The sequence below is a fragment of the Glandiceps talaboti genome, chromosome 1 (assembly GCF_964340395.1).
Source record: "Glandiceps talaboti chromosome 1, keGlaTala1.1, whole genome shotgun sequence".
NCBI classification, from domain to species: domain Eukaryota; kingdom Metazoa; phylum Hemichordata; class Enteropneusta; family Spengelidae; genus Glandiceps; species Glandiceps talaboti.
The window spans coordinates 17,531,406-17,544,841 of record NC_135549.1 but is presented as its reverse complement, the minus strand read 5'-3'; the positions used below and the strand labels follow the sequence as shown (position 1 = coordinate 17,544,841).

At 35.2% G+C, this 13,436-nt stretch overlaps 1 protein-coding gene across 2 annotated transcripts in view; it reads left to right on the top strand.

The window, feature by feature from the left end:
* The window catches only part of LOC144440270 (galactosylceramide sulfotransferase-like), a 16,571-nt gene extending 13,133 nt beyond the window's left edge, over positions 1-3,438 (top strand). For both annotated transcript variants that reach the window (XM_078129622.1, XM_078129613.1), the window contains 3 exons: positions 547-1,631; positions 2,041-2,279; positions 2,942-3,438. In XM_078129622.1, the coding sequence (XP_077985748.1) occupies positions 626-1,631; positions 2,041-2,279; positions 2,942-3,016 (1,320 nt within the window). In that variant the 5' untranslated portion in view covers positions 547-625 and the 3' untranslated portion in view covers positions 3,017-3,438. The remainder of the gene's footprint in view (positions 1-546; positions 1,632-2,040; positions 2,280-2,941) is intronic.
* Positions 3,439-13,436: the final 9,998 nt, after the last annotated feature.

Genomic DNA, 13,436 nt, shown 5'->3' with positions numbered 1-13,436 from the left:
CGATTTTAATATAAAGACCAATAGTTTGCCAGCCTTAATACATGTATAAGGGACAATATGACAACATCAAAATTAACATTAAAACAATATCATATTTGCAGCAGCTGAATTCAATACCGGTGGCTTACAGTTATTATTTATTAGTTGTATACAGTAGGGTTATTTAGCGGGTCTGTTTGAGAATCGACATGTCATAGTGCGGACCGATTTGCTGGTATTAATTAAGTATAATGGGAGGTAAATAAATAAATAAATAAAAACCTGCAGTTGAATTAAACATTTAAAAAATAATATGAGTGAAAATATAAAAGCAAGAGATCAAATATTAAATCACACACACACACATGCACGTACGTACGTACGTACGTACATACATACATACATACATACATACATACATACATACATACATACATACATACATACATACATACATACATACATGTTATATTATGGGTACGGTCATTCAGTTCATAGGCTTTAACGTATTGTTAATTTTCCAGTGAAGTCTTTAAATTTCTTTTGAATTATTTTATTTGTTTACAGATCCTTTCCCGATGAAACAACTCGAACAGTCGGAGGCTGGAACAACACTACCTGTTCACGTAAACATGATGTTGCTTATATGTTCAACCGTAAAACGGGAAGCACCACGCTAGTGACCCTTATTCACAAAGTCAGTCGAAAATATGGACTGCAAATGAAAATGGAGGCAACCATCCATTCATCCAAAGAGAATTGTGGTTTTATGACGTTTTACCACGTAAATGGACTAAATTACGATTCAAGAGAAGATAAAGTCTCAAGACCTCGAGTTTTACTACCGTCTCGAACAAATATAGTAAAATGCAAAGATAAAAGTTTAGGTTTCAGCCCGACAGTTATCGATACTGTTTTCTTGTCAATTGTCAGAGATCCCGTGAATAACTTCCCGTCCGCTTATAACTTTTTTGAAATTTCAAAAGCGCTGAATCAGGGCAAACATATATCGATCGATGAGTTTCTTTCAAAGCCTGATTTCTTCAGACGTCAACTGGCCTACAGGTCTATGCTTTGGTCAGTCACCCAAAATGGGCAGCTGTTTCATTTTGGCCTTGATCATGAATACCACGACAACGAAGAAATCGTCACAAAGTACCTGGATTATCTAGAAAGAGAACTTGGCTTCGTGTTAGTGACAGAATATTACGATGAATCGCTGATTTTACTCAAGAAATTGCTTTGTTGGGACATGGAAGACATTTTGTACGTCGCGAGAAGAGTAAGTCATAGGGATTCAAGTCCGAATCCATCCACTCGTGATAAAATCAACAGGTGGAATTACGCCGATCTCAAATTATACCAAAGATTCAACAGAACACTGTGGCGGAAAGTACGTGAATATGGAGAGGAATTCGAAAGAGAACTTGGAATTTTTCAACAATTAAAGAAAGCAGTGACAGAAGACTGTGATACTTTGAACTACTTGAGAGAAGACACGTTGATATTTCTAAGAAATATTGGTACCTTCATTCAAGATGGACGACAGTACTGTCAACACCTGACGTCATGGTTTTCAACCGAGACTACAATTTTAGTCGAAAACAGAAGACTTGCGGACTACAAAGTCTCTCCAACTAATGACGGGAAAGGTAAATTTCTGTCACATATGCAACCGTTACGATAACGACTTTAAAGTTCACTCGTCATCCGATACACATTGTTGTACTTTATGTGTAAGCTGGCTCTTACTCATCTCATTTATGGGGAGGGAGGGAGAGAGAGAGAGAGAGAGAGAGAGAGAGAGAGAGAGAGAGAGAGAGAGAGAGAGAGAGAGAGAGAGAGAGAGAGAGAGAGAGAGAGAGAGAGAGAGAGAGATATTTGGAGGGAGGGAGAGATAGAGGGGAAGGAGGGAGATAGTAGGGGGGAGAGAGTAGGGGGAGGGAGGGAGAGAGAGAGACTTATCTGTACTAAATAGTTTTTATTTACAGAAAGGGGGAAAGTATTACTCTGATACAGGAAATCATTAAACAACTGTTTTTAAAAATAATTTATCCACAGCATATGGTGGCAGTAAAGAGGAGAGTAATGATTTAGAATCCAATGGCGTACAGTGTGTACATGTTCATTACTATAAATACTCAGACACGTGGTCGTCATGGTTTGGTCGTTCTGTATTTGCCTTGGACGTATATCTAAAGGTTGGCAATAATACTGATGTCTTGCAGCCAAATATTGTAAAGCAAAATGATGAACTAGTCGCAAAACTGGAAATCAATACAACTCAGCATGATATACAGGTACGTCGAGGAATGTATGATGTTTGTCTTCACACACGTTCTTTGAGTAAATAAATCTTTGTACATAATTGTTTTTCTCTAGCCAGGTGTACCGTTTGCTTACAGTGTGATTTATGAAAGTTTGGTTTCATACAAAGTTCGTACTAGAGATCACCACGGATTTGGTGCGATATTTGTACCGGTTTTTCCCCCGCTTTTTATTGTTGTCCGGGGTTTTGCACTCGTACTCAAAACTATTGAAACTCTAGAATTCCAACTCTACAGCAAAGCCAGATAGACTAGGTAATGAGTCTGAGACTCACGATTTGAGTGGATTTATGTGCTAAATTACGCCGTCCCTGCGGACAGTTTCTTATTCAAGTATTAACTATGGGGACCTTCAATGTTCCAAACTGCTGAAATAGAAAAAAGCTACCGCAGGTATCGCAAAAAATAAGAAAATGCGTTCTTATTTTGTCTGAAATACCGAAAAGTAAAACAGATATAACCAAAACGCCGCAAAAAAAATGGGATGAGGATGGGATCATTTTCGTACGTTTATTACTTTGAGTCACGAGTGTCATTTTACGACGACGTGTCAAGGTCATGATGACACGAAAGTAAAATTGTCATCTAGACGCACAAGTTTGCTCTTTGTGATGAGATTTCTTCATTTTTTGCAGATAACCACAGAAGCCAAATACTCCAAAGATGACATTATTATTTCATCGGTGGGTTTACAGAGAGGACATTGTTGATGTGAATTTACAACCATAAATTTTATCTCGCCGCGTGAGGGCGTGATAATGTGCAGCGATTTACATTCCGGCAGTTCTGCCTCGACAGTACTAGATACAGTGGCTGTGGTACCACCAAGTGTTACAACTACCCATTGTTTGCTACCAGATGTTAACGGAATATTTTTCGTAAAGGAGAAATTCTTAGCTTTAAATCTTGCCTAATGCAAAAATCGTTATTTGTGCAAAGAACCCATTCATATAAAGACGTTTACATTTTTATTTTTGCCATTCCTCAAAAGAAAACACGACTAGTATACCCACATTACACTTTTATTCGAATTGATACAGTAATAGTGGTTTTTGAGATACAGTGTCCACATACAGATAGAAAGAAAGAAGTAATTTACATAGACAGACAGATAGACAGACAAAATATTTTTTAAATGACAAACCTTAAAATTTTCCTGTTTGGATATCATGGTATTTTTCTTTAAATTTAAAGAAATTAAAACAAAATTTTAGTGACTTCATGAGTTCCGTAATGAATGCATGTCAGTCTTTTGTGTGTTCCTGTGTGTGTGTGTGTGTGTGTGTGTGTGTGTGTGTGTGTGTGTACGCTTATTCCTCAATACAGATGCACGAATTATTAACAATGCAGGTACAGTCCCTCAAAAAGTACGAAAGTCACCGATGTTCCGAAGTGAGGCTGTTTTATCAAGGTGGGAGTGGTTTACGACAATGTTGCGAAAAGAACAATGCACGAACCATAATAATATAATAATAACGACTTTTATTTCAAAAAGAAAAAGGGTGACCCTGTTAGGTCCAGCCTAATCTTCCCAGGGGCCCTAAAGCAAATGTACACAATACAACAACAAAAACAAAACAAGGTAACACACATAAAAATTGAAAAACATTAAAAAGTATGAAACGTAAAAGAGATAAAATTGTATGACCACAGACAATGTAAAAGGATTAAAGAGATTCAAATAGGTATGAATTTAAAGATTTTTTGAAACAAGTTAAATTCGTAATACTGATAAGGTGAGTAGGTAAAATGTTCCAAAGTTTGGAGCTTTCAAAACTAAATGACTGAGTAAAAATACGACAATTTGGAAATGGTAAATACAAAAGATTGTTGGTGCAGGAACGGGTGCCCATTTGGTTACTTGAACTCCTTTTATGAAGGAGGTCAGAGAGGTACATAGGAGCCAGGTTATGTAGACATTTAAAAATCAGAATGTACTTATTAAATAGAAATCTCTTTTCAAGTGGTAAAATATGAAGTCGTTTAAAAAGGTCAATACTGGAAATCCCTTTGGGTTGCATTTCAATGGTAGAAATATTTAAAATTAGCCGGATTGCACGCTTCTGAAGTTTATATAATTTGTCAATATCACCTTTACTTGCATGAGACCATATGTTGCAACAAGTATCAAAAAAGGGCTGAATATAACTAAAGTAGAAAAGTTTTTTAGTAGATACATCTAAGTATTTAGCAATGTGACGAAGAGCTGCAAGATTAGAAGATACTTTTGCATGCAAATGTTGACAATGTGAAGTCCATGAGAGTGTAGAGTCAATGATAAGTCCGAGTGATTTTTCAACTTCGCTGAAAGAAAGAGACGCGTTGTTATAGAAAACAGAAAAGGAAGTGGGCAAAGAAAGGTTCTTTTTAGGGGGAATTACCATAGCTTTAGATTTATTTGTATTAATGATCATATGGTTTTGATTACACCAGGTGTGAACTTTAGACAGATCATCGTTAATAGTTTGATTTACTATGGAAATATCAGGGGAGGAAAATAGAAGAGTAGAGTCGTCAGCATAGGTATTAGTATGGCAGTGTTCAACTTCTAAATGGAGGTCATTGATATAAAGGAGGAAAAGAAGAGGACCAAGGATAGAACCTTGAGGGACGCCAGACTTAATAGATAACATGGAAGAATTGCTATTTTTAAAGGAAACAAACTGTTTTCTGTCCTTAAGATATGAAGTGAACCAATTTATAGCCGAAGAATCAAAGTTGTAGAGTTTAAGTTTCTCAATAAGCAATGAATGGTTAATAAGATCAAAGGCCTTAGAGAGATCAAGAAAAATGATACCACTCCAGTTATTGTTATTTATTGCAGTATAGCACTGATTAACGAAATAAGTGAGAGCAGTCTGACAAGAATGACCCGGACGAAAGCCCGATTGAAACGAATAAAGAAGATTAAACTTGTTGAGATAAAGATACAGACTTTGGTGAACGTGGGATTCTAAAAGTTTGGATAAACATGGTAGAATAGAAATGGGTCGAAAATTGGAGCATTTATCAGTAGAATTACTTTTATGAAAAGGAAGCACCTTAGCAATTTTCCAAGCAGATGGAAAGTGATTATTGATTATGCAGAGGTTAACAATTCTAAAAATGTGTGTAGCAATATAAGGAGCTGTAGATTTCAAAATCTTAGCGCTTATAAAATCATACCCGGTTGACTTAGAAGTATCCAAATCTAGAAGGAATTACAAAACCTTCGTTTGCGAAATTAGTGGAATTCGGAAGCTGTAATGAATGTCTTTAGAGTCAACAAAATTATTTAACTTAGTTGGATCAAAAGTCTCATGCATAATATCTTTGTTGAGAGCGTCTGCAATGTCAGTGAAATGTCTGTTGAAAGCTTCGGCAATATCCATAGAAGATGTCAGTTCAGTGCCATCAACATATAGCTTTGAGGGTTTAGACGGAGAAGACTTGGGATGAAGATCATGAATGGCTTTCCAAATATTGATGTTATGGGATTTGTCGGCAATAAGCTTAGAGTAATAATTTTTCCTGAGGGATGATGTAAGCATGTTTACGTAGTTCCTTTGTTTCTTGTATTCAACGGTATTATTTGAAGCTTTCAACTTGTCTCTAACGTTGCGTGCATTATGAAGTTCAAGGGTATGCCAGGAAGGTAGATTTGCATAACGAACTCGCTTGGATTTGAGTGGAGCATGCTTGTTGAAGATACTGGAGAAAGTTGAAATCCAACTATTTAGGGCAAGTTCAGGGTCGTTTGTAGTTTGCAGAGTTGACCAGTCTGCTGACTTCAGGTCACTAACAAAGTTGTTTACATTGAAGTTACGTAAGCATCTGTAAGTGATAATGTTATGGTCCGATTTTCTGGTTGAATGGATTTTTCTAACTGTCATGATGGGGGAATGATCGGAGAGTCCGTGAGATATTGTTCTTGTGTTAGAATAATTTATAGGGTTGGTGGTATATATATGGTCAATTAAGGTAGAAGTAGTATCAGTTGTTCTGGTAGGTGTATCAATGAGTTGCTTGAGACAAAAATATTCAATAGTAGATGTCCATTTTGCGTTATTAACTAACAAGTTAATATTAAAGTCACCAAGAAGAATCATGATTTATTCCTGAATACTGCGTTGGTGGCACGCCATAATAATAATACTTTAATATTTTATTCTACTAGATTAAAAATTATACAACTGAAACTATAAAAAATGAGTATACAACAAAATTTACAGTTGAGCAGACGTTTGAAATGAGGACAACAAAGTTAACAAAACAACTACTCGAGTCTGATATCCCAGTGAAGAAAATTAGGCAATATGTACAAATTTACAGTGCAGAAAATCTGATGAAAATAATGGCCATGATCACAGACAGTCTGTGCCTTGATACAAAAATTACAATGTGTGATATGATAAGCAGTAAGAAAAAGATGGCATCTATGATTTGCATACAAGGTATATTTCTTGACGTCAGTTTTAAACTTACTCCGACAACAGGCATCACTTATGTATGAAGGGAGTGTTCAATATTTTAGTAAAAATTTACGTTACATACCCAAAAAATCTAACGTTAAGAACCACTTCATTTCCATGTACAAAAATTTCGTAGTCCCTTCTGACATCAAGAATTTAGTACCGTCCCATCTGCATTTTTTCATAATCCATCATTTCTCCAAAACTACCACCCAGTCGTCACGGTAAATTCTGTCCGCACACACAGCCTTACAACAGTTGATCATTCCCAAAACCTCCCATACGATACACGGACACACCAAGGGTGACCCTATTTTTGTTTTTGTTTCTCATTACCCGACCGACCCAAATTTTCAGCTCCGACATTAAAAAAATATCTTTATTTGCGCCCGTCCTTAATATTTTCGGAACTGCGCCCACTCTGGCAAGAATAAGCAAGTGTCTGGACTGTCGATATCATCAACACTGAGTTAGAGTGGCGATGACACTTGTTCACGAACAGAGCATTTCTTTCATGGCGGAAGTTATTTAAGTGGGGGAGGGGGGAATTAGAACATGCCAATAGTGTAGAGAAGCTGGGAAAGTGTTTGTTACCAGGAATCCAATAAAAAGAAGATAGAGGGGAGGAAAAGGAGAGGTAAAGAAACATGAACATCATTATTTATTTTTTTACTTTTTTTTAAATCGACCGACTGCCCCATAATTGCCATGAAAAGTAATGAGAAACACTTTTAAAAATAGGGTGACCCTAATGAATATTTAACGACTTATTGTGGTTGTCGATTCTGATTGGCGAAAAACACCGCTTTCGTTGACTAATAAACAACTTACATTAGCCTCAAACCACTAAAAGAAGTGGTCTGGGCATTAGCTGATAATTCTGATTGGCTGTTTTCAATTTAGACAATAGTTAGGATGTATAAAAGTCACGTGTTCATACATAATTATCAATAGTAATCATATTCAAATTCTGATATAAGAATATAATAAAACTGAATATTTCAGATAAATATATATGTTAGGGAGTCTTCGGAAATTACTAGGGGCGGGGGTTACCTTTTACAAATCGATTCTCAGGGGACGGCCATATTTTAGAAAATAGAATTATGGGAGGTAGGGTTATATTTTACTTTGACTCAATTTATTTTCTAACTTTGCATTATTCTCTTCGTTTGTTTGTTGACGATTTTATTGTTCCGGGAGTGATCGCCGTTTTTTCACTAAGTTGATCACCCCCCCCTGTAATTACTGAAGGCTTCCTTAGGTTAGTATATGCACAGTCGCTTAATATGTTATGGGTTGTGCTTATATTAGCCTTGGGATATCAACACAAATATCCTAATCCATCGAGTCGCGATATTTTATGAGTGCACAAGACTGGTACCAGTCCTTTGGAAGATTTATAGTCTCATTAATTTTCAAATGTTTTGAGCTTGTGTAATTCAATTTTAGTTAATGCGAGGAAAATACTGTCCTGTTTTACTTTACCCACTTATGTACGGTAATACCACTAGGGCTGGGCTTTCGCGTTCACTCGAATGTTTTGCAATCGCCTCAGGCTATCATATCACATATACGAGAACACAATTGTGTTTTTCCTTTTTTCAAAGGATTATTTCATCCAACTAAAGAATGAAAAAATGCCCGCCAACTTTATCTGAAGTATAAAAGTCTGCCAAAGTGTACGTACAATCAAAATAATTACGATATTTCTGTAACAAGACTATTCGATAATGTATAATCACACCCCACAAGCAACTGTGATAAGAAAACAGTTTTTTTACGCCTCCAGGGATTAGTTTATAGTTATATCATGTATATGAAGCCAGAATGTGTGATTCGAACAATAGACCTTTGAATTTAATAAAATTTACTTCCCACAAGAACAGAAAGAAAGTACAAAAAGCATGTAGAAAAATAAACAATGTGAAAACAAAATTTGACATGACTGCATTCTCGCAAACCAGAACTGTTAACGTTATTTCTTCTGCGACACTGCGAAATTTAACCTCTTCGGATGGTGCCGTAAAAGGGTGTGAACATGTGGTGGACGACGATGCGTGGGACTCGGAGGAGCTAGAAAATATTTTGAGAAACAATTCAAGTTTATATATTCGGTATATTCATATTCATATTCGATGCATTTACATGTTGGTATACTAGGCCTATTGAGTTCCATATCCCGTTGATAGCAAAATCAGTAATGTTTATTCATCTGTCATTTCATTCAAACTTACAGTTTACAAATTACATTACCGGAACGAAAAAGCTCCGAAAAAAGCTCCAAATAAAGTGTTTGAAAGTAACTATTTTCTGAGTTTGTTCGTGAAAAGATGACAAAAGCAGCACGATGCACATGGAGAAGTGTACTACTACAGTACTAGTGTACTATAGCACAATAAACACAGCTGCAGGAGGCCATTGCAATATTCGAACACGACGTAGGTAAATAGACCAATGTGTTATGACGTCGTATTATTATATCAACCAATCACTTTCGCCGACGTGACACCCAAATACTACAACAATACCCGGATGTTTGTACGTTGGCCAAGCGGTGCACTCTACCGTGTGATGTCCCTACTACTACAGTCTAGAGCGACAGTCAGGTACAGTTGCTTAATTTTGGTTGAAATCAAAACGATGTGTCTTCTTTTCTAAAGGCTGCACCGCACAAATTATCAGTTTATTTCTTGCGCGGCTCAGGTGTGCGATATTGCATTTTAGAAAGTGGATGTTGACCACCTGTATCAATCGTGTACGCTAGCAGTGGTGGTGTGTGTACTATACTATACAAGTCTGACACTCGGTGTTAACATTGCAACCGTTAATGCAAATTAGCCTATTGTTAGATCTATTGTGTTGTCCTTTTAAATTTCCTATTGTTTGGGAATTATTTGCCAGCGTACACGCCAAAGGTATATATTTTAAGCCGACACTGGGAAAATCCGTAGTAAAATCTACCACTTAAAACCTGGCAACGTAAGGTAAGTTGATGTGTGTTGACAACGGAAAATTCACCCAGGTTTGTTCCGGAGATGGTGTGGTTCATGCATAATTTCCCATAAAAATACCCCGATTTTAAATTTGACAGTGTTTGCATATAATCAATAGATTTTTAGCAGTGACTCAACTGCAGCTAGACGTTCCACACCCTAAACAAGAAACCAAACTTTCCGTGGGAATATCGAAGTTCTGTAAAGTTCATATTCGTTGCAGATCATATGTGAATTTTAATGCATAGTAAGTTGTTTCTCAGTCACAGAGCGACGTGCATTGACATAGGTTTATAAAATAAACATATTGAACAGATGTACGGGCTTTATATAATTTATTACACGCAAGATATACAGTTATATTTATTGATTCTAAAATTCTGTTTTTTATACCGAAATAATTCTCCTATTTAGCAGGTGCACATACATTTCATTTTAATACGTGAAATAAAAGCACAAATCGTTGCTTTTACAACTAACGGTCGATAACACCATAGCATATTATACGTTTTAATACAAAACACATTCAAATTCACAGGAAGTCATGAAGAAAATATCGGAAATTGCATGAAAGAACACATCAGGCTATAATGAGAAATATAGGGGCCAGAAATGGTTAAACTGATATGCAGCACTACCCTAGGGGCACTCAATACTACCAGCTATTACTCCCCCATGTGTGTATGCTATTTTAATTAGTATTGCTCACATTATTCTATGGCTTTCACTATAGTTATATTCAATCCACAATTTGCCAGCTAACCTTATTAGTTCACAGCAATTAATGTCATTAAAATGGACTGTGAACCACCCATTACTGTGAACCACCCTTGCTTGCAATTCTAAAAGCTTTCAATTTGTATTTAGCAGTCCATGCCTTGTGGCAGCTATTGAAGTTATATGCTAGTGTCAGTTGCACGAATTACATCGCTCCAAAATTTGACATATTTCACAATCTTAATTATTTTCTGGAAAAAACTATGTGTCACTGGTGAAATACTTTTTCGTAAACTGCTCTTACATAGCATCGCCGGGGATATCAATTTCCCATGAGATCAACAAGTTGGTATTGACATTTTTTACTTTTCTGAATTGTGAACCGTATTCATGAATGTTTCTGCATGAAATACAGCAGACAATGTCACAGAAAGAAAGTTAAAAACAGAGTTGGCGAGATACAATTTCATGTGAGATTTAGTTCGGTTGAGGTCTTTGTTTATTTTTTATTTTTTTAGCATCAAGTGTAGTAACAGACCATTAAAACAATGTAGCGTATAAAGACTACCCTATGACTTGCATTACAAATGGGGAAGGAATACTGTAGAGTTTGCACAATTTGACATTTTATATGAAAACATGTTTGGGAGTATTCTTTTTGTAATGAAATACACAGATTTTGTTAGATGGTATTGTTAATATTTAAATTTTTTTACAGAAATGTTAGTGGCAGTGTGTCGTTTTGATTACTAATATAACTTTTACTTTGCTGAAACCATCCATTCTCAGTATCCACTATTTATATACTGTTACAACTTACATGTAAGTATGTCTCTTGACTCTATAAAGATATTTTAACTTGATTAGCTGAAACAATGTTTGTGCCATAATAAACCAACATAAAAATAGAATCACTTTAATAATCTATAACTGAAACTACATCTACTAAAGGTAGATTTATTGCAAATCAATACATTTACTCACAAAAGTGGTGCAGTTCTAAGTACAATGTTGTGAGAAAAAAAAATTTTGCTACCAAAATAAAGTGAAGTCAAAATACAAAACATTGTCTTTCTGCTTAAATTTTAATGCTCCAAAAAAAGTACATTTGTAGTAAACATAGATGTGTTTTAGACAACACGAGAATTGTTAGTGTTACTGATTTTAGAGGTAGTTTGTTCACTGTGTTGTTGTTATCATTAGCTGTCGTACCTCTTGTAGCCCCTGATAGGAAAGCTAAAGAATTGAGGGCTAGGAAATAACAATATGTAACACAACACAGTACAGTGAACAGGCTTATTTTATAGAGGAAACCATTCAAACCAATACTGAGTTGTATTTTGTTGTACAGATTGGACTTCATGCAATGTAATCAGAGTTCTGTTACAACTCACCAAGGAACCTTTATGTAGTCTCATTTTTGTTTGAAAGGCATCAATGAAATTGTAATAAAAACATTCTTTAGAATTATATGTACGCCATATGGTACATTCAAAAAAATGTTCTTTTGCTTCCAAAGATTTGCCACACTACCAATCACAGCCTTTTATATAGCCACGATCTCATTAAAAAAAGCTACAGAAACTATAAAAGTACACGGAACTGTACACGCAACTTTTTTTTTTTTTTTTTTTTTTTTTTTGCAGATAGTGTGTATGTGATGTGCTACAACATCAACCAAAATGTCCTACAACACACTTAATTTAATTTCTTCAAGAAAGTTCACGTTATTGTTGAGTAATTGAATTGCATCTTCATTCACTAAGGGCCAGTTGTACTTAATTCTGTGTTTCCCACTGACGACTGACCAACCCTCTATTTATTAAATCTGTCAAAATAATTTAATAATTTTTAAAAATGACACAGGTTTTAGAAAAAATCACAGTGTCGGTGATTGTATGATGGCGACCCCATGATATCTGACCGAAAATTGTTGTTTGTAGCTGAAATATTGGAACTTTAAAAAAGCAACTTGTTCAAAGTTTCCTTCTGACTTTTAATTGTCATTTCTATGTCATTCAGAGTGATAGATTATGAAATAAAAGTATCACCAATATGTATGTACTTATATACTTTTTAATACTTTTTAATACTTTTTTAAAAATTTAACCGACGTTACAATGACGAACATACAAATAAGTATGGATGCCCTAATAAGAAAACAAAATTGAACAAAGTGAAAGTGTTTAATACAATCATGCTACATGTATATAGAAAATTTCAGAAGGCCAAAAGAGCTAAAAGGCCTCTTACAAACTTAAAGCGACTGAGAGGCTTTCTTAGAAAATCTAGTCTTTTCAATTCATTTTATTCAATAAATGTATAGGTGATCCCACTCAAAAGTAGAGCACTTAGACAGTTTGCCAACATTTAGAATTTTATAGTTCTAAAACTTTGAAGTCCCCATTCAGAACAATTGGTGTGTGAACATAACATATGGATGTACTCACAGGCATGAAAATTCACAAAATATATTTTTTTAAAAAGAACCACTTTTGTTATTTAGTAATTCAATTCAATTTCAAATATGATTGTTCTGTAGAATAATTCATGATTTATGGAATTTTTTTTTTTTTTTTTTTTTCAGATATTGTGTATGTGCTACAACATTGTGGCCATCAATCTGTCATCTAATAATGTGTCATCGTGGTATACAGTGAAAATGTAAAGAAGAAAAACCTGAGTACAAGTCGTCAACAATCCAGTATAAAATTCCTACAACTCAATGCAGTTTGTGACAGATGTGTTTTTTTTCTGAAATAATGGCAACATTTTTAGTTTTTTGGTACAAAGTACACTTAGCTTGTCACACATTGTAGCAAAATAGAAGGACTTGCCAGGATTACAGTTGATACATTGGAGCTGTATGAATGAATACAAAACATATATGATCACAGATATTCAAACTAAAAGCAAGCAAAGATTCGAACCAAAATATTATCTCTACCAAAATGAGTGGAAAAAAA